Source organism: Sarcophilus harrisii, chromosome 6 (genome assembly GCF_902635505.1).
Source record: "Sarcophilus harrisii chromosome 6, mSarHar1.11, whole genome shotgun sequence".
Lineage (NCBI taxonomy): Eukaryota > Metazoa > Chordata > Mammalia > Dasyuromorphia > Dasyuridae > Sarcophilus > Sarcophilus harrisii.
Genome location: NC_045431.1, coordinates 196,095,442 through 196,117,622, shown reverse-complemented (window position 1 = coordinate 196,117,622; position 22,181 = coordinate 196,095,442). Strand labels below are relative to the sequence as shown.

Genomic DNA, 22,181 nt, shown 5'->3' with positions numbered 1-22,181 from the left:
AAGCTGGCATCTCAAATGAGCAGACATGGGAAGGTTTCTGCCATTCCTCAGGTAAAATTAAAGAGCACAGTAGTACCTCAGCTGAGGAACATAGTCCAGCCTCTACCAGAGGCAGTGGAGACTATTGATCGATGGAGGCTGATTTCTCTGAGTCTGACTGAAATGGTAAAGAGGTACCAAGAGGGCCAGCTAGATGGTGCAATGGATAGAGCACCAGCCCTGAAGTCAGGAGGACCTGGGCTCAAATCTGATCTCAGACATGTAACACTTCCTAGCTGTGTGACCCTGGGCAAGTCACTTAACCCCAATTGCCTCAGTTTAAAATAAAATATCCAGAATGGGAATATATATTTGAGAGAACATAATTGGAAAGGAATATTATACAAAAATAGTATAACAGAGATTTGGTTACAATTCAGTTGACCTGAAGAAATCAAGTCAGATATTCATCACAGGTTACAAAGATTTTGCTATTTTATTATGTAAATAGCACTCAGGAGTTAGCAAAGGAAGGGATTTTAACAATTAACAATAAAAAAAAGCAAAGACAAGCTTATAGAGAAGTTTAGAAGACTAACTACAGAAGGGGATTACATCTTTGAGTGGTGGACTAACCCTAAAAGAGATTTAGTACCCTAAAAGAGTTAGCCATCATAAGGAAAAAGAAGCTAGATGGTTGGAGAACCTCACAGGCAGGCTAATCCTAAAAAGAAGTTATCAAAGAATAAGAGCAGATTTTTTGTGTGGGGAAATATAACCTCAGGGGTATGGCATCATAACTTGGCTTTCTGATTGGATAAGATTTCCAGAGACACCCCCCACCCCCAAGCTGGAACTGTAATGAAAAGTCCACTTGAACAAAAGATGTACTTAGGAACAAAAGGCTCTGTTAAAGGCAGGAGGGTACTAACCCTTCTCTGCTTGCATCAGGAGTATTATAATTTTATCAGTGCTTCAGGCTTTCTCTGCTAAAGCCCACTTAGCTCCCCAGGATCTCAAGACCAGAAGTCAGACTCAAAGGGAAACTCAGGTATCTACAAGACACATGGAAGAAGTTCAGTGTTGAAGAAGGTGAAGAGTGAGGCTGTTTGGATAAAACATAAGGATGGTCAGGCAGAGGCTTTGTCTTAGTCAAGGTGTTGTAGTCTATGATGTGGGGTTTGGCACCAAAAGTTGGGGTTCGGTCCTGTAAAGAATTAACAATGGCCTTTCTCTTTGTCAAAAGGTAGATTTATTTAGGGGAATAGGTTATAGGCAAAATGAAGGGGATACAATAGACACAGGGAATGGTAAATATGATACAGAGATGGGAGAGCATATAAAGACAAGTTCCTCAGTATAAGGAGAAAGGGAACACCCCATGAGATTGGGGCATGCCTTTAGCTGGCAGGTTAAATCCTGAAAGGGACTTAGCACCCTAAAAGAGTTAGTTGTAAGGAGAAGTGGGGGTGGGAAGAATGATGGAGTTAGGGGAGATACCACATGGCACCATGAGGCAGAGTGCCAAGGGCAGAATGACCCAAAGGAAGGCAATAGTATGGCCCATAAGTAGATTTTATAGGGAAAATTTAACCTCAGGGACATGACTGGGGTTTTTGACAGGACATGGCAAAGTGAGACTGCTTGAGATTTCTACAGAAGGGGGTTTCTGGGGTTTGACATAACTTGGATGACCTCCCCAGAGGGTGAGACCGCGGAACTAAACTGATCTCTATCAGTGCCTTTTCCCTTCTTGCCTCAGGAATCAGTTTAGTTCCTCTCCTTCAAAAACACCATACAGGGCCTCATCAATAGGACTATAGACCTAAATTGATAATTCTTTATCTCCTTTCCCTTTTTAGACACCCTCAAGGAAATTTGAAGCCATTTCCTCTGGGTACAGGCAAAGAGTCTTTTTACCTTTTTTGATTTAAACTTAGATTCTGCCTTTATAAATAGAATTTGGAGGTGGGGCTAGGATCTGAGGTTGGAGGATCTGAGGTTTAAAAGCAAAACAAAACAAAATGATAGGGTGAGATCTTTTGTCTGAACTCAGCTCTAAAAAAATAGAATTCATACTGGGAAACCCACCTAAGTCATGAATCAACAGTAGGGGGTAGGGGACAGTCAAAACAGGTTGAATAATCCTGTTCACTGTCTCACCCCACTACTGCTACATAGGTTTTATATTTACTTATTTTTGCACACAATTTTTTCCCCCAAATCATATAAGTTCTCAGAGAGCAGGAATTATTTTGTTTTTGGTCTTTGTATTCCCAGTATTTGGCAAATAGTAGGTGCTTAATAAATGTTTTTTGATTGACTGATTGGCTTATATTATAGTTTAATGATTTCAGAAGTGACTAATGATCAGACCCAAAGAACTGGGGTTGATGGAATGATGGTAAGTTCTAAGAATGTTTCTATGGGAGAGCATTAAGCACATTTCTTTGGCCCTGTTCCCTTCAGCATTTTTATCCACTGGACATGAAATAAAACATGGCAGACTCATCACATTCATGGATTACACAAAGTTTAGATGGCTAATTAAAAGGTTGGATGATCAAACTGGAACTCCAAAAGATCTCTGTGGGCTAGAAATAGATTGAAGATGGGCCCAAACCTAATAGCATGACATTTTACAACATGATATGTATAATTTGGAGGCAAAAAGAGCATTAGAGATCATTTAGTCTATTCCTATCATCTCATAGATGAAAAAATCAAAATGTAGAGAAATTCAGTGACTCCACAAGCTTACAGAGGTGGGAAGAAGAGGGAGAATTTGAACCAAGGTTCCATGCTTCTGTATACCACACTCATAGAGATAAAATGTAAAGTGCTGATTTAGTTTCCAAAACAATCAATTCTATAAGTAGAAGATAAATTAGATTCTAGTGAGTGTGAAAAAGACCTGAAGTCTCTAAGGGACTTCCAGTTCATTATGAGTCATAAAGGGGACAAAACATTCCAAATAAGTATGAGAAATGGATTTTTATTTTTGTTTTAACAATTATAAAAATTAAATTGGAGAAATAAAACAAATTAGAAAATTGAAACTCACTGGGACGTCGGGGGTGGGGTTTATCTCACTCAAAAAAATGTAAAAATGTAAATTCCACACTGGGTTTTATAATCTGAGCTGGTGGACTGAGATTTGAAAAGAATTTTTTTGTTCTTTGCCCCTAGTTTTTCATTGTAGTCTTCCCCTTCCAGAATGGAAACTCTTTGGGGATAGGGACTGGATTGAGTGGGAAATAACCTATTCTGTTAAGCATTTAATAGCTTCAAGTTTTCTTACCCCATTTTTAGAAACTGCAGATAGGGAAAGGAGCTAGGAGGTAAGGGAGGAGTGCTTGTGTTGGGCAATAAAAAGGAATGGCTTTTGTTTGGGAATGGTGACTCTCTAAAAACCATGCTTTGTATGTCAGAGATTGCTCTTTTTCATGAGAAAGAAATAAACTTTTTTTCTATACTCATATTCGGACTTCTGATTATTTTAGTGATTGCTACTGTCCCCAGACAGGTTATTTTGATTTATTTTGTTTTTTGTTTTGGGGGTCAAGTCCAGACTTGTGATTTTGTTGGTAAAATGGCTCCCTCTACCAATATGGGTCTGCAAGTGTTCTGCAACTTTTCTACAATTTAATTGTCAAGGGACACTGAAAGTTTAAATTACCTGAGATTATAAAGCCAGTATGATTCAAGGGGAAACTTGAACCCAGGTCTTCCTAATCCTGAAACTAGCTCTCCATCACAGTGTTATATCTGGAATTCAGAATATCATTCCCTACCTTGCTTAGACTACATCTGTGTTCAGTTCTGAGCATCATAATTTAGGCAGATATATGTCGAGAGGTCAGGATGATAATTGGAACAGAAATCTGTCAAACAGGATTTACAGAACGAACGGAATAGAAGGAAGGGGAAAAGTAAGAAGAAAGGGGAAAGAAAAGGGAGGGGGTCATTGGTAGAGGAAAGTGATGATCAGAAGCAAAACACTGGTGAGGAGGGACAGGGTGAAAAAGTATAAATGGGAGAAAAATAGGATGGATGGAAGTACACAGTTGGTAATCATAACTATGAAAATAAATGGGATGAACTCTCATAAAATGGAAGCAAAAAAGCAGAGTGGATTAAAAACCAAAATCCTATGATACATTGTTTATAAGAAACACATATGAAGCAGAGATACATACAGATTAAAGATAAAAGACTGAAACAGAATATATTATGTTTCAGCTGAAATAAAAAAAAACAAACAAACCAGGGGTAGCAATCCTGATCTTGGACAAAGCAAAAGCAAAAATAGATCTAATTAAAAGAGATAAGGAAGGAAACTACAAATGTTGCTAAAAAGTACCATAGACAATGAAGAAATATCAATATTAAACATATATGCACCGAGTGGTATAGCATCCAAATTTTTAGAGGATAACTTAAGTGAGTAACAGGAAGAAAGAGAGAGCAAAACTATACTAGTGGGGGACTTCAACCTTGCCCTCTCAGAAAAAAATAAATCTAATCACAAAATAAATAACAAAGAAGTTAAGAAGGTAAATAGAATTTTAGAAAAATTTTTTATGATAGACCTTCAGAGAAATTTGAATGAGAATAGAAAGGAATATACTTGTTTCTCAGCAGTACAAGTCACCTACCCAAAAAGTGACTATGGAATAGGGCATAAAACCTCACAATCAAATGTAAGAAGGCAGAAATATTAAAAGTTTCATTTTCAGATCATGATGCAACAAAAAGTGATGGAAAGAGACTAAAAATCAATTGGAAATTAAACAACAATTCTAAAGAATAAATGGGTCAAATAAGAAACATAAGAAGAATCATCAATTTTATGAACAAGAACAATAATGAGACAATATGCTAAAACTATTGGGATTCAGTCAAAGTAGTTCTTAGAGGAAATTTTATATCCATAAATGCTTACATGAATAAAATAAAGAAAGATGAAATCAATGAATTGCATGTGTAATTAAAGAAGCTAGAAAAAGAACAAATAAAAAATCACCAATTAAATAACAAATTAGAAATTCTGAAAATCAAAGGAGAGATTAATAAAATTGAAAGTAAGAAAACTATTGAGTGAATTACTAAAATTAAGAGCTGGTTTTTTGGATAATAAAATCAACAAAATAGGTAAACCTTTGTCCATTTGAAAAAAAAAGAAGAAAACCAAATTATCATATCAAAGAGTGAATTTGTCACCAATGAAGAGGAAATTAAGACAATAATTAGGAGCTATTTTGCCCAATTATTTGCCAATAAATCTGACAAGCTAAGTGAAATGGATGAATATCTACGAAAATATAAATTGCCCAGATTAACAGAAGAAAAAATGAAATACTTAAATAACTCATTTTAGAAAAAGAAATTGAGCAAGTCATTATTGAATTCCCTAAGAAAAAATCTTCAGGGCCAGATGGATTTATAAGTGAATTCTACCAAACATTTAAAGAACAATCAATTCCAAGACAATATCAACTATCTAAAAAAATAGGCAGATGCCTATAAAATTCTTTTTATGACACAAATATGGTGCTGATACCTAAACCAGGAAGAGCCAAAACAGAATGAAAATTATAGACCCATTTCCCTAATGACTATAAATGCAAAAATTTTAAATAAAACATTAGCAAAGAGAAAGCAGCAATTTATTACCAGTATAATACATTATAACCAGATGGGATTTACCTGAAATGCAGGGCTGGTTCAATATTAGGAAAATTATGAGCATAATGGACCATATCAATTACAAAACCAACAGAAATTATATTATTATTTCAAAAGATACAGAAAAAGCCTTTGACAAAACACAGCATCCAATCCCATTAAAAACACTAGAGAAACAGGAATTTAAAAAGTGAAGCAAAGATGGCCCTTTTCACCACTATTATTCAAGACAGTAGTAGAAATGTTAGTATTAGCAATAAGAGAAGAAAAAGAAATTTAAGGAGTTAGAATAGTCAATGAGGAAGTAAAACTATCACTCTTTGTAGATGATATGATGGTATAATTAGAGAATCAACTAAAAATATTTGAAATAATTAATAATTTTAGCAAGGTTGCAGGATATAAAATAAATTCTCATAAAACATCAGCATTTCTGTATATTATTAACAAAACTCAATAGCAAGAGATAGAGAAATTCCTTTTGAAATAACTAGGCAATATAAAATATTTGGGAGTCTACCTGTCAAGACAAACCCAGGAACTATATAAGCATAATTACAAAACACTTTTCACACAATAAAATCAGATCGAAATAACTGAAAAATATCAATATGTAACTATATAATATAAAAATGACAATTCTACCTAAGTTATTTTACTTATTCTGTGCCATATCAATCAAACTACCAAAAATTATTTTATGGGGCCAGAAAAAGATCACAAATATCAAGGGAAGAAATGAAAAAAAAATTACAAAGGAAGGGGGCCTAGCCATATCATATCTAAAACTGTATTTTAAAACACCAATCAGAAGGAACTAAAAATTGACTGTCTTGGACATAGTGACTTCTCTGTCACTGAAGATTTCCAAGTAGCTAGATGGGCCTTCAGGAGACAAAGAGAATAGCAGTATTAGAAAACATTTGTTTTTACTTGTTGGGGATATTGCCACAATGATTATTGCTAACTCACAAGCAGACTAAATGACTTCTAGGATCACTTCAAACTCTAGGATTCGCTGATTTTATTTTATTTAGCTTTGGCTTTTTCCTGGGGGCAAGGGACAGGGAATGTCTATTCTCTGCTCCTGGGATCCTGTCAATTATCCCTTCAGGATGTTTCCCTGAGGCTCTGGGGGACTTTAACAGCCCACAGACATTACTGGCAGGTTTTAAGACTCAAATGTGACTCCTCAACAGCTGTCTTTGTCTTTAGTCCACCAGATGCTCTTTTCCCCAGGAGATGATGACCTTAAGGTAAGGGATTTTGGGATTTAGAAAAATTACAGGATTATAGATCAAGAGTGGGAAAGGACTCTATAGAGCATCTGGTCCAACTTCCTTATTTCATTGATGAAGACGTTGCAGTCCAGAGAAGTTAAGTATTTATTCAAGGCCCTAGGGATAGGACGTATCAGAAGCATCATCAATTCCTCACTCTTTCATTTCCCACAACCAGTCTAGTCCCAGAATTTATTGATTTCATCTTTGTCACATTGCTAAAAATCTCTTCACCCTCCTTCATTGATATTGTTTCCTCCCCCATTGCCCCCCAGGGCCATCTTCTCATTACCTTATGCCTGTATTATTGCAGTAACTTGCTGGTGCCTCTGCTTGCCTCATTTCTTACCACCCTATTCAGCCACTAATAATGATTTTTCTAAAGTGCAGGTCCAATCATGTCATCTTCCTACTCAATTAAACTCTAGTGACTCCCTATGCCCTCTAAGAGCAAATACAAAATGATCTCTTTGCCATTTAAAGGTCTTTATAATCTAGTTCCCTCCTACCTCTTCAACCTTCTGACACTTATTTCTCATCATGAACTCTGATCCCAAGATGCTGGTCTCCTGAATATTCCACAAACAAGGCACTTCATTTATCAGCTCCGGGAATTTTCTTGGCTATTTCCCTTGTCTAGAATATCCTCCCTCTTCTACTCCACCTTCTGACCTACCTGGCTTTAAGTCCCATCTAAAATCCCACCTTTTACAGGAAGCTTCCCTAACCCTTAATTCTAGTGCTTTAACTATGTCAATAATTTCCTGTTTATCTTATATATGGCTTTCTTTGCATATATTTATTTGTTGTCTCCTCTGTTAGACTGTAAACATCTTGATGACAGGGACTTCCCTCCCCTCTCCCCCATTTTTTGTATCTCAAGTGCTCAGTCCAGTGCCTGGAACATAATAGGTATTTATTGCTAATAAATATTTATTGATTGATAGATCATACCATCTCACAGTCATTGGAAGCCGCCAGATCATTCTGCATTTAAAGAGAAGCATATGGACCAAGGGAGACAGGTTTGTAGGGATGGGTACTCACTGGGAAGGATGGTTTTGTAGCGATTCTTCCTCACCAGGCCAGGAATGTCATATTCTTTTGGATCCACAAAGTTCATGGGTATTTCCTGCCGGAAGAAGGATCACATGAAAAAGTTTGTACAGGTACATGACCATATATTAGTCTGGGACTGGGGTCAAGAAGACCGAAGAACAAGTCAGACAAGGACTAGTATGAATCTGGACACTTAGTCTCTGACTGACTCGGTTTCCTCACCACTAAAATAGGAACAATCTGCCTCCCAGGATCGTTGTGGGGATCAAGTGAGGGATAATATTTGTAAAGCACTTTGCAAATCTAAAGAGGAAATATAAATGCTAATTATTATTATTAGATTATATGCCAGGCACTGTGTGCTTGGAGGTCATTTTTATTATTTTATATACTATTATCATTATTTAGCAATTATATTATTAATTAATAATTATTAATATTAATAATATAAAAATTAATTAATAAATTAATTATTCTATTAATCGGGTAATTAAATGGGTAATTTTTCAGCATTGACAATTGCAAAACCTTTTGTTCCAACTTTTCCCCTCCTTCCTCCTCACCTCCTCCCCCAGATGGCGGTTGACCAATACATGTTAAATATGTATAACAGTATTTCAACAAGATATCTATCAATCTTTCAAACTGTCTTTGTGGACAAGACAGAGAGTAAAACAGGTTGATTCCAGAAAAGGCCAAATGACCAAACTCTCCAAATCATGGGTAATAGTAGAAACATCTCCTGTGTCTTTGGACTTATTCTGTTGAACACTTTTCATCAATAATTTGGATTACAGCTTAAAAGACAATTTGGAGATTTTATCACCTTTGGAGGGAGCCCTAACCTTCCAGATAACTGAGTGAAGAGTCAAAAAATTCTTGACAGGCTGAGATAGCAAATGGGACAGCATGCTCTAATGAAAGAATCCTAAAGTTTAAAAATAAAACCAATCCAATCATATACATATAAGCTACAAATCATATAATCATATAAATCATAGAAGGTATGGTTAGACCACTACATGTGTGAAAATGACCTGGAAGTTGTATTGGACTCTAAGCTCAGGATTGTCAGCAGTGAGATGCAGCACCCAAAGAAGCCCAAGTGATCTTAATTTCCATTAAAAGAGGAACAGTTTTCAGAATTTAGAGAGGCAATTGTTCTGATGTTTTCTGTGCTGGTGAGGTCATCTCTGTAAAAGGGTATATAGTTCTGGGAGCCATGTTTTAGAAAGTCATCTAACTGGTGGGCTACCAAGATGGTTGTAGGACTCATAATCATGGCATATTAAGGTCATTTTAAAAAAAGTCATTGTTAAGTAAATTTTTATAAACAACATGTCTAGGAGCTCAGAGGAATCTGGGCCCCATGTCAGTTGGATTCACGGAGAAAGCCTTCATGTAGGAGTTGGGATTTGAGTTGGACTTTGAAAAATAGATTAGATTAGCAAAGTACTTAATATAAATTATTTTATTTGAGTCCCTCAACAATCAGTGAGGCAGCAGTTATTATTCCATTTTATATTTCAGAGAACTGAGGCTCAGAAAAGTCACATGAAAGTCATACAGATAGTGGATGAAGAAGAATTTGAACTTGGGTTTTCCTGACTCAAAATCCAATGTTCTATCTCCTAAACTGGGCCACTCTTCCAATGTAAACCATAATACATACTTATAAAATATTTTAAAACACATACTATTTTACATAAATATTTCTGATAGTGTAATAACAATGGCTAACATTTATGTAATGTTTTAAGACTTCCAATACTCTTTACATGGTACATCAGCTCCTTTGTTCTATTTTATAGATGAGAAAATTGCCTCTTGCTTTATGGTCCCCTTCCTGGCTTCTTATTGCACCTTTCTGTTAAATGAATTTATTGCTGTTGTTCGTCCTTTGTTCTTGAAGGGGACCATAACATCAGGAAAGTGATGCCATAATATGAAAATGAGTTGGATTGAAGTGAATGTGGGCTGGGCAGTCATCAAACTCACTGTTTCCTCCAGAGCCATCTAGGTCCATTGGTAAGATATAGATCAAGACACCTGGAGATAATTTGATATGGTGGGAAACCCAAATGACTGTGGATAATAAGTTAGGGAAAAATGAGAAAATAGAGAAATGGTGAGAGGAATGATGTAAAACAAAGACAGAGGCAGGAAAGTCAAGGCATATTTGTAAATGGTATACTGAGTACTTAAGCTAAAAAAAAAAGGAAAAAGAAGCTAAAATAAAAAAAATAAAAATAAGCAAAAAGAAAAATGATCAAAATAAATAACAAACTAAAATAAAAATAATAAATAAAAAAATTGAAAATTTGACAAAATTCTCTTTAAACAAAGACTGTGGAGAACTTTGACTACAGACTTAGGAATCTGGACTGTTTTCTATAGACAACAAGGAGCCATTGAAAGTTTTTGAGCAAAACTATTCTTTAGAGAAGTGAATCTGTCAATGACCTTTAAAGTAGATCAAGAGGGAGTATTTTACAGGAAGGCTGTTGTAATAGTCCAAGTGTGAGGTGAGAGGGCTTGGACTAGGATGAGGGTGAGACTGGAAAAGAAGGGTTTGGTATGGAATCATATTTCAAAGATGAAATCAACTGGCCTTCATGATTGAATATGGAAAATAGGGGGTAGGGGCTGGGGTAGGGGGAGATTGAGGAATTGAGGATGACTCACTTTGGTCACTAGATATGGTGGTGCTAATGAAATGCAAAAGGAAGGCAGGGAGGTGAGCCAATATTTTCTGTTCTTAAGGGCTCAACAGAAACTTAGTGTGTGATTTTTGTGACAATCTCTTCCTGTAGGATTTGGATCTGCCAGGGGCATTTCATCTGAGGCGGGGTTTAAGATTCATAAGATTACAGATCAAGAGGAAGAAGGAATCTTAGAGGTCATATAGTTTAACCTCCTTATTTACAGCTGAGGAAATAAATGGGAGACCCAGATTTTTAAGTGACTTGTCCAAAGTTACACAGATAGCAATTGAAAGGCAGGGTTTTAATCTAGGGTCTCCCAGTTCAAAACCAATTTTTCCTCACCATATCATACAGTATCACCAATTCAGAACCCTGCCTGTTCCTGTAGAGAGCAATGGATTTACACACATTATCAATAATAACTACTTAGGAAGCATGTTCCCAATGAATGAGTGAAACAAAAATTATTCATAGCATAACATGGACAGAGGGAGATTTTGGATTTGATACTCACAAAGAACTCTGCCTGTAGCAGGAATGGGTCTAATGCCTTCTCATGGAGCTCCTCAGCTTGGAGGACCCGGGAGGCACTGAGCAGGTACTCTCGAGCTGACTCCTCACGTGGAGACATGATGTAGCCAAAACCCTCCTCAGAGCAGCCTGGAGTGCACATGTCCAGTGTCAAGGACACATTTGAGCCTCTCCTAGAAAGCAAGGTCCTTCTGTCAGTGATGGATGACAGTAGTCCAGGGCTGGAGGATGGGAACCTCATGATGAGGGATGAGGGCCCAGAGAGGAAGGATAGGGCCCAAGGATGAAAGATTAGGACCCAGTCCAAGGATGGAGGGTGAAGGCTAAGGAACAAAAGATGAATACTTGGGAATGAGCTCTGAGATGGGAGAGGAGGGTTCCAAGATGAAGGGTTTATGGTTCAAGCTCAGAAATAGGGACTTCCATTCCTCATGGAGATATGGCAAGATGAAATGACATTTCTTTTAAAAAAGATATATCCCTGTTCTCTTAAAGAGCCCAAATTCTCACCCTGATATCAGTCACTAAGGCTTACGTCTTGGTCCTTTGTCTGCCTGGAAGGAGACCTCATGTATAAGGTAGAAGAGGAGCAACGTCTAACTCTCTGGCCCTAGGCTGGATGATCTTTGCATTTTTCTTTCTGTCCCCACCTAGGCTGATTCCTGATCTGCCCACACTGACCACTGCAGAGACCATCAGGCCCAGAAAGGGAAGGTAGCCGCTCAGAGCCACATAAGGAAATGGCTTCAGTCCTGGGAACCTTTGGGAAGGATCAGTGGTGATAGTTTTTATTATAGTCCAAGTGCCCTGGAGGCTCTATTTCTAGAATCCAAGAATGACCCAACTGGAAGGACTACTGAAAGTCATTTATTCTAATCTTATCATTTTACAGTTGGGGAAACTGAGGGCTATCAAAAGGGAATAGATTTTCTCCAGGTAGCAGAGAATAGGGGGAAAATTTAGCATCAGAATCCAGGACTCCTTAGTTCTAGTTTTTAAGTTTTCTCCAGCACTATTTTGCTATCCCTGAATTATGTCTCCTGGATCATACGTCACATAAGAATTCTCTGAATCATAGGTACATCTTGCCTATGGCTTTGTCCTGGGACACAGGCTATCAGAGATAGCTATTCCTTGATTTTAGCGGGGTACCAAATAGGGAAGGGGAAAGCTTTCAGATACTTGGAGCCTCTGAGGCCCTGGGGCCCTCCTCCACCTCTCTTGTAGGCCCATGGCTTTGACTGTCAAGGAGGTGGGATCAGCCTCTGGTTTAATGTCCATTGAGCAGTCAAACACCGGTGTCTCCGGGACAGGGTCCAGATCCAAGAAGTCATCCTCAGTTTTTTCCTCCATCCATTCCGAGTAGGTGAAAGATGGCTGGCGGCTCACAGACTGGCGCCTGTCCTCAGGTTGCTTCGGGGGAAGCTCCGGGGAAGTTCCCAGGAGATGCCAAACCTAGGGGACAGAGGAAGACACTTAGCTACTGGAAGGTCATTCATATCATGGCATTATTATTATTATTTTTAATAACATGACATTATTAATGGCCTTGTAGGGCAGCAGGATGGGTGTTAGGGTGTTTACCTTTCCCACTACCTAGGGAGTTCATGTGTCTAAGCTGGTCATATCTCATGATCCTGCCCCATGTGCTGACTTTAGCTGTGTTACATAGTAAGTGGTCTACACTAGCCAAGCGTGCTGCTCAGGGGAGGTTCCTGCTGCTTTCCCCCTCCCACCCCCTGCATTTTCCAATTCCTTTTCTCTTAAAAAGGCCAATGTGTCGTCCTGATCTATATCTGGCCTCTGGACCCAGCTAGAATTAGAAGAAAGATCTGAATTCAAATAATCCTGACTTCAAGCCCTGCAGCCTAATTATTGCACCACTTATCTTGTCATAGACGCTAATATGTCTTTTGGGAAATCCTTATAGTCCCTTTTCTACTTTTTACAGCCTTATAGAACTGCAATTCCTTATTCCTGACTTGATGCACAGAAGGACTGGACCAGATAAGGGTCCAGAAGCTAGAGGAACTGGAGTGGGGATGAGGATCTGGCTAGCGTTTGGTCAGAGAGGCCAGGAGTGAGAGAGAAAGAAGGGCCCAAAGTCACAGACTGAAGGGAAAGTAGGTGGCCACTTACCAAGATCGTAGCAAGGATCAGCCCAAAAGCCAGGAAGACCACCAGAAATCCAGATGTTTCCATGCTTCCTATCTTTAAGCAGACCTAGAATATCAGACAAAGTTGTCAGGTCATCAGGGATAGGATTAAGGAGAGTAAGAGAGGGAATATGGCTCATTACTCAGAGAAAAACTGAGGCCTTAGGCACTAGAGAAGCTTGTCTCACATTGTCTAGCAAAGCATTTGGGGTCTATAGATATGAGGGATAACTTCTGTAGGTTATCCAAATGTGACTGAGTTGCTTCTGGGTAATGGATGTGGGATGACAAGATTCTTTTCTGATTATTGGAAGAAACTCTTAAAGCATGTGTTAAATGTACTTTTGAGATTATAAATATTGCACAATAGGATTCTGAAAGGTCAGTGTGTGTGTGTGTGTGTGTGTGTGTGTGTGTATGTGTGTGTGTGTGTGCATTGTGTGTGTGTATGTGTATGTGTGTATGAAAAGGAGAGAGACAGAAGAAAGAAAAAGTGAGAGTAAGAGGGAGAAGGAAATAGAGAGAAAGAGGGAAAGAGGAAGAAAGAGAAGAGAGAACTAAAGAGAGAGCAAGACAGAAAGAGAAAAAGAAAGAGAAAGAAGTAGAGAGTAAAAGAGAAAAAGACAGAGAGAGAGAAGAGAAAGACATAAAGTTAAAGAGAAAAAAAGGGAGGAGGGGAGAAAGAGAAAACAAAAAGGAGAGAGGAAGAGAAAGGAAGAGAGAGAGAGAGAGAGAGAGAGAGAGAGAGAGAGAGAGAGAGAGAGGAGAAAGAAAGAGGGAACGGAGAGAGCGAGACACAGAGAGAAACACAGAGATAGAGGGAGAGTGCACACATAGGGAGTGGTTTGGAGCGAGACACACATTTGAAGGTCTAGTCATTAAAAAGAGTTCAGGGAAATGGATGAGTAAGGAAAATAGATCCAGGAAAAGTGTGATAATTATTGGACTGAAGTCTGAAATTCATTTTGGTTTGCTAATGGTTTAAGAACCAATGGCTACCCTCAGAAAATGGACAGAAGTTGAGTGGACAGTGCAAGAAAAGAGAAGTTCATTTACACAGGAAGAGAAGCCAGTCTATTTCTTGTTGGGAAGGAACTGATGCTACTTGTCATCAAGGACACAGCCATATGAAAAGGCTAGGCTCAGATGCTCATCAGGAAAATGTGGCAAAGTGACTTCAGTGAGGGAGAAGATTAAAGTGTGGAGTAGAGTGGGGAATTGTAGACTGTGTTTGCTTTGCTTATTAGGGGTTAGACTGGAGTTTCTTGTTTTGTCTAGTTTTTTTTTTTTATGATCCAAAGCTATTTTTGCGTTGGATTTTACTTTTTATCAGTTTTTTAAGGTAAATTTGCTTTTGAAAATCCCAGTCTGGTTTTAGCTGAACTAGGAAAGGAAGGAGGATTGTTTATATCCCTGATAGGAGAAGCTAAGTCTCCTAGTCCTTGAGGGGATGGGTCAGGATAGTGCCCTGTGGGTTTTGGACATATATCTCAAAGTTTGGGCTGCCAGAGATAGGGCAGCTCAGGGGAGGGAAAGTTTTGCATGACTGGGAAAACCAATCCCTTGTTCCTTGGAGGATTCCCAAACAGGGAGAGACAATCAAATGAGGGATTCAGAAACCTCAAATTGAGTGCTGGAATTAGTGAAGCCCTAGCAAGGGGAAGGGATGGGAGTAGATGGGGGGTGGGAAAAGAACCCTACTTGTCTTCCCAAGCTGCCCAGTCCTTTCACAGCCCACTTACCTCTGGAATAATGAGCAGCTGGCCCAACGGTGTGAGCAAGGAGGATCCCATATCCATGACTCCCTGCAGAGCGACAGAGCCATATCCACTGAGCCAGAGCACTCCTAAGGCGAGCTGGACAAGGGAAAGGACAGAGGGTAAAGATTAGTCACAGTCCTGAGCCCACAAGGCTCAAAGAAGTGGGGAGTGGGGGCTGTAGGGCACTCCCCTGGCCCATCCCTCAGAAGCTCTTGTACTTCTCTTACATTTACTCAAGTTTTTACTCTAAAGAACACATTCCCAAACTTCTTCCCTCCCTCAGCTTACAACCAAGGAAACGCCTGAATGTGAGATCCGGAGTCTCCCCATTAACAAAAGCAGCACAAATATGATTCACCAAAATGAAAGCAAGGGGAAAGGTCTCACAACCTCAAAGAGAAGACTCCCTTAGAGATAGCTGCCAAAAGAAGGTCCCCCACAGAAAGAGAGGTGGGGGAGAATCCCATTTAGGGGATGACTCCCAGAAAGAGCCACACAAGAAGACCCTACAGAAAGGAAGAGCTGCCTTCACAAAGGAGATCTTATAGAGAAAATCCCCCTGAGATAAGGCTCCTCCAGAGAGGATCCTGATTGTGCTTAGGAGTGTCACAGGGGAAGTAGATGCTAGAGTTTAGATCTCCTGGCTCCTGCTCATCCCAGCTCTAGGAATTCTACTGGGCTGAAATCTTTACAGGTGAGATAGCAGAGCCCCGGGGTTCCTCCATCTCAGATGGCCCTGGGTAGAGATGGGGGGTAAGCCCTCAGCTTCCTGTCTCCCCTCCCCCTTCCCCCCACCACAGCCTGGTGCATCCCACATCCTTACCAAGAATTGGGAGATGGCGAACAAGCACATGCTGCCACCCCCAGTCAGAGGTTGGCCCCAGGGACACTGGGCGGGCTGTGTCTCTCTCTCCGAGGACTGTGGGGGTGATGCTGTTTCCCCCTGCTGGTCTGGGTGCCCTTCATTCTCATCGATAGCCTCCATTGCTATGGGCTGGGGGAGACCTGCAGAAGCCACGAACACAGTCAAGCTTAGTGACTCCCAGGTCTGCTGGGACCCAGTAGCAGCTACTTCCTTTTTTTTAGTTTTTTTTTTTTTTTTTTTTAAAGCTGTTGATTCCTTTCAATCCTGCATCCGTCAGTGTGGCTTCACATCCAGCCGTCACACTCGATTAGCAAAGCAATATTCACCTACCTTCGTCAGAAAAATCTGAGTGTGGGTGGACAAATTATTTTTCTTTTATTTCTCCAGGAACAGAGTTAAAATGGCAGGAGGTTTTTCAGCGAGTTAATGTAGTCATGTTTATTCAGTCTTATTCTTTTTCATTTCTTAAGGAAACAAAAAAACAACCTCCCCGAATCCAATTTTTAAAGGCTGGGCCCCACACAGTCGGTATAGCTTCTCTGTTCCCACCTACACCTGTCCCTGGGGTTCCAGGCCCTCATGGTCCCAAGGTTGAAGAACAGATCCATGGCCATGTCAGCAACCAGGCTCCCAGAGAGCTGAGGGGTTTGGGAAGTGGGGATTATATTCCCTTAGAGTAGACCTTAACACATGGGACCTTCCTTCATTGTTCTTTAAGGGCAGAAGCTATTTTTTGCCTCTTTTTGTATCCCTAGCACTTAGCACAGTGCCTAACACATTGTAAGTGCTTAAATAAATGCTTATTTATTAATTAATACATGAAATAGCCTTTCAAGCTTGAGGCCCTTTTGGGGGTCTCAAGAAATATTAGAAAAATAAGGAATGCTGTCTTGTTCACACATCCAGAGAGGCATATAAGATATGACTTCTGAGGAAAGAGATTGTATCTATACAGAACCAGTCTTTAGGCATATTCTCATTCTAGCTATCATCCATCCATCCATTTATCTATCTATCCATCCATCTATCTACCCATCCATCCATCTATCCATCTATCTATGTACTTGTCTGTCTGTCTGTCTCTATCTGTCTATCCATCTGTTTATCTATTTTCTCATTATACATTCTCATATTCTTTTATTTTATTTTTGCTGAGACAATTGGGGTTAAGTGACTTGCCCAGGGTTACACAGCTAGGAACTTAACAAAGTGTCTGAGGTCAGATTCGAACTCAGTTCCTCCTGACTTCAGGGTTGGTGTTCAACTAGCTGCCCCTACATTCATATATTCTTGATGTGAACAGCACTCACTAAGCTATGGATTTCTTTGGCATAGATCCATGACTGGCTATGTGAGACAAAGACCTCAGTTACCAGAAGAAATATTCGTCCAGGGAAAAGCAAAGTCTATTCCTTTGTTCAAATTGTCTGGAATGCAAGAGGTTCCTGACAAGCCTTCTTCTTCCCATCAAATGAGTTGATATTTTTAAAGAATCAAATAAGAGCATATTAATAAAACTCTAAGCATAATGCCAGGCAAATAGTAGGTACTTAATAAATGTGTATTCTTTTTCTTCCCTTCCCTCTTACTTTGCCAACCAGGAAAAGTCAGCAATGGATCTGTCTGTGATTTAATAGAAAACTTTAAATGTTCCATGGTTAAGTTTTCTGTGACATTTGGTTGTCTCATTCAGAACTTTGAAAGCTATGTATGTTGCAGGGAAAAAGAGCTTTGGTTTGCAGGGTTCAAAAATTCATTGGAAAAGGGTTGCTGACCTGCTTTCAGTCAGATCTTACTCTGATTTTTATTCATAATATGGAAGTGACCTTGGCTTCTTGATGGTTATTATGATAACAGAGCTCATTCAATTCAATAGCAATTCAATAAGCATTTATTAGGCACCTGCTATATATCAGGCACTGTGCTAGGTGCTGGGGATACTGGGGAAACTAAAATGAGACTATTCTTATGATACCTTTCTAGGCTTACTGCATACACTGTGTGGTTGAATCAAACTGACTTAACTTCTTGTTTCCTGTTCATATGGAACAAAGAAGAAACTATGGCAATCAATAACATAAAGTTTAAAACTCAGAATTCATGGAGGTCTTTCACCAATTCCATAACACAACAATCTTGAGAAGAAGAGAGACATTTCCTCAGGAGAGTTAGTGTAGGATCTCACAGTAGAACTTGAAAGAAGAATGATAGAACCTATTACTTGCCCTACTAGGGCAAGCATCTGAAAACTTTGAAAAAAATTGGTAACTGCATTTCCATATAACTGATTTCTTTTGTAATCTTATGTATTTTATTTTATGCATTTAAATACGATGTGGAACGCGTGGCACACAGTAGGCATTTAATAAATATTTACTGACCAATTCTAAATCTAGAGTTCTATTACAAGGTGACAGACAGACCCACAGTCACTGAGTCATCATGCATTCCTGCCTGTTTTTCTCATTCAGTAGTTAGAGGTTTCATCAGTGAGTGGCTGCTGAATGGTCTTACTACACCTGCTCCAGGACAACACAGCTGGCACTACAACGGAGAAAGAGACAAACTCAGGCCTTTTCTTTTTGGTTGGCACACCTGGGCACAGCAGCTTAGCTCAGAAGGTTTGACCCAGTTGCTAGTGGGTTAGAGATCATGGCTTTGATCCTCATGTGAACAGCTTAACTCTGTCCAGGTCTATGGTTCTGAAGAAGGCTCAGAGCCCTTCCACAATGTTTTCAATGCCCAATTTAAGGCAGAAGGATGGATTAAATGTAACATATATTCAACAAGCAATTTATTGAGTGTTTAATTTTTTTAGTGCTTTAAAAATTTTTAATTTTATTCAATTATTATTCAATAAGAAACTTAAGGGCTTACTATATGCTAGGTCCTGAGGATAGAAAGGCAAGACCTCAAGTCCCTGCCCTGGAAGAGCTTATATTTTATTCGGGGGAAATAGCATATATATTGAAAATTAATTACAAAATATGTAAAAGTAGGTTTCTGGGGAAAAGGTCCTAGCAATTGGTGAAAATAGAACAGAATTCTGGTAGGAGATGCTATTTGAGTGAGACTTTGATGGAAGCTAGGGATTCTAAGAGGCAGGAAGGAGGAGGAAAAGCATGGAGGGCAGCCTGGGAAGGAGTTGAATATTGTGAATATCATATAGCAAGTTAAACCAATTTTAGCTGTACCTTAGAATGTACTGAAAGACTATAATGGGTAATAAGCCTTGAAGGATAGCCTGGGGTTTTAAATTTTCAGGTGGAGATGTATTTATTTTATTCTAGAGGCAAGAGGGATCCATTGCACCTTCTGTAGCACTTTACTAGTTAAACAGAGAATGGATCAGAGAGGGAAAAGTCTGGAGATTGGAAGATGAATAAAGTTATTGCAATAATGCAGGTGAGTCCTGAGATGAGTAGTTGTGGTATGAATAGTAAGAAAGGAATGGATGAAAAACATGGAAATAGCATCAACAAAATATGACAACTGCTTGGATATGAGAGGGAAAAGTCATTTTCATCAGTGGAAACCCCCCAATAACATCTGCCCTGTTAATGAATGTCATTTTTGTCTATGAATCTCATATTAATGACATCACCCATAATTTATTGGCCATGGTCAATAATACTGTTGTTTGTTGAGCTGTATAAAAACAATATTTGAGTGAGAATGTATAGAAAAAGAGATCTATTTTTCTCCCATGAGCCTAGTAGAATAAACTGGGTACTGAATAGACTGAATCAGATCAACAAACATTTATCAAATGCTTATAGCAAACAAGGTAGAGTGAGATACTCTCTTGGGAAGATGGTTAGGTAGTTTTGCAGGATGTGATAGAAGCTGTTAAGTAGAGAGATGGAATGCTTTCGTGTTTTGTTTTTTAAAATCTCTTCTTCAAGTCATTCACTCTCTGGACCTGGGCAGGTCAGTTCTGATTCACAAACCTTGCTGTCTTTAGCTGGCGTGAGTGCTGGCCTTTCTTCCTCAGATATATCTTCCTTCTGTCCCCCGTTTTCTCTTATTTCTCTCCTTAGTGATGTTTAATGATGGGACGAGACAGGTTAAAAGTCGGTAAGGAAGCATCATAAAGAAACAGGTACCATTTCTACCTTTGTCTCCAGATTTAGGAGCTTAGTTTAGATCCTCAGAGATCATGCATTTGTCTGACTGTGAGACGTAGGAAGAGACAGGGACCTTCTCTCTCTGCCAGTTAGCAGTCAAAGCTGAATGAATCCTTAGGCACAACTTTTTGGAAGTCATATCAATATTGCTGCTGTCAGTTTAAACAAGTGAAGACCCAGGCAAAGGGAAACATTTGTAAGCTGAGATCAGTAACTATGCCGCTGGGGACAATTACAGGCAGTACCAAAAGTCTATTAGCACTGGTGAGTGTGAGGTGGGTGACTCTCCTGAGACAGTATTCATAGAAGAAATATAATGCGATTCAGGAAAAGTGGCTTGGTACTTTGTCTAAAGCTCATAGTCATGGCCACAGCTCATTGCTATAAGCTTCTCCAAGACCAATAGGTGCAAGTGATTAGACAGCTAAGAATAAGACAACATTTACTCAGAATAGAAGCCACAGGGTCCACATCGGGAGGAGGACAATTATTAGTCAAAAGGAAAAAAAACTTTTTTTTTTGGTGGCAGGGTGCAGAAATTTAGTGGGAAAACCAATTCTTGTAGCAGAGATTTGTGTTTAGAAATCCACATAAGGCTGTAAAGCAAAGTAAGGGAGGTATAGAGAGTTGTCCATTTGTCTCATTCAGCCTTAAAGCTCAGACCTAAGCTTTTAATGCAAGCTGCTGATATATCTTACTCATCTTATCCTGTTCTTCCCACCCCATCCCCAACTCCAACATCATGGTTAAAGGATGGCATTGTACAGGGCAGGATCTATCATTCTTCTTTCAAGTTCTGCTGTGAGATCCTACACTAACCCTCCTGAGGAAATGTCTTTCTTCTTCTCAAGGTTGTTGTTTTATGGAATTGGTGAAAGACCTCCATGAATTCTGAGTTTTAAACTTTGTGTATTGATTGCCATAGTTTCTTCTTTGGTCCATATTGTTTTCTACCCACCAAATACCACAGGAGACCTCATTAACATTTGTGAGTCTAGGAAAGTTTCAACAATGAATTCTTGCTTAATGCACAATTTAAAGGGTGGGTGAGGATTTAGTATGTACTTAGAAGTCAAGGTGAACATATTATACCAAAGGACACGGAGTGAATACAGTGTGTTCCAGATACCCAGCAGGCAGGCCAAAGGTCTGATTATCTGAGGGAAAGGAATGAGTCCTTTGCCTTTTCTATTAAGTCCTAGATAGTCCTACTGGGATGGAAGTTATTACTCTATGCTCCAGGGCTCCTCAGGAATGGCTGTCAACTCCATTTGTATGCTACCTCAGCTGTTTGTAGGGAAGAATGTAAATAACTCTGAGTTGCCTCCACTTCTCTAGGTAGTCATTAACCATGAGAATTGTGATTGGGGTGACTTTAGGAAAAAATGTGGGTAGTTGGTAAGAGAAGGATGTGTTTCAGATAGATGAGTGGGCCAAGTGACTTCAAAGGGTCTATGGTCTCATGAATTTGGATAAGCTTTCCGATGGTGGTGAACAAAACACACCTAACTCTCTCTTCTCCTATGGGGCTCTTGTCTGTCCTCTTATTCCTTTTTTTTTTTGGGTCCACACAGTATGCTGAGGCCTTCCTCCAGATTTTCTGATATTAGATAGGTATCAGAATAACACACCTTGTCCCTCACTTTCCCTTCGTGTCTGGACCAGTTGCATTTTCTGACTAGATTTCCTACTCTAATTATATGTCAAATTTTTCTTCTGGGATGCAGCACTTTGTAAGTAATATATAGCATCATGGTTACTTCCACTACATAATTATCCTGGTATCCCTTGGATGAACTCATAGCTTTGGAGATTTTGGAGGCACCTGGTACAGAGTGGATAGAGTGCAGGGTCTGGAGTCAGGAAGAAAAGGATTCAAATCTAGCCTCAGGCACTTACCTGGGGTATCTCCCTGAGTAAATCACTTTTCCTTGTCTCAGTTTCCTCAGCTGTAAAATGAGGATCATAATAGCATTTCCCATGCAGAATTGTTGTGAAGATCAAATGAGAGAATATTTGTAAAAGCACTTA

General features: G+C 39.3%; 1 protein-coding gene across 1 annotated transcript in view; it reads right to left on the bottom strand.

Annotated features, from left to right (window-relative positions):
• PTPN5 (protein tyrosine phosphatase non-receptor type 5) overlaps window positions 1-22,181 on the bottom strand; it is a 115,629-nt gene that overhangs the window by 17,862 nt on the left and 75,586 nt on the right. The window contains exons 4-9 of the mRNA XM_031943858.1: window positions 15,982-16,163; window positions 15,141-15,254; window positions 13,382-13,465; window positions 12,459-12,697; window positions 11,226-11,415; window positions 7,995-8,079 (exon numbers count right to left, since the gene is read on the bottom strand). Of these exons, the coding sequence (XP_031799718.1) occupies window positions 7,995-8,079; window positions 11,226-11,415; window positions 12,459-12,697; window positions 13,382-13,465; window positions 15,141-15,254; window positions 15,982-16,163 (894 nt within the window). The remainder of the gene's footprint in view (window positions 1-7,994; window positions 8,080-11,225; window positions 11,416-12,458; window positions 12,698-13,381; window positions 13,466-15,140; window positions 15,255-15,981; window positions 16,164-22,181) is intronic.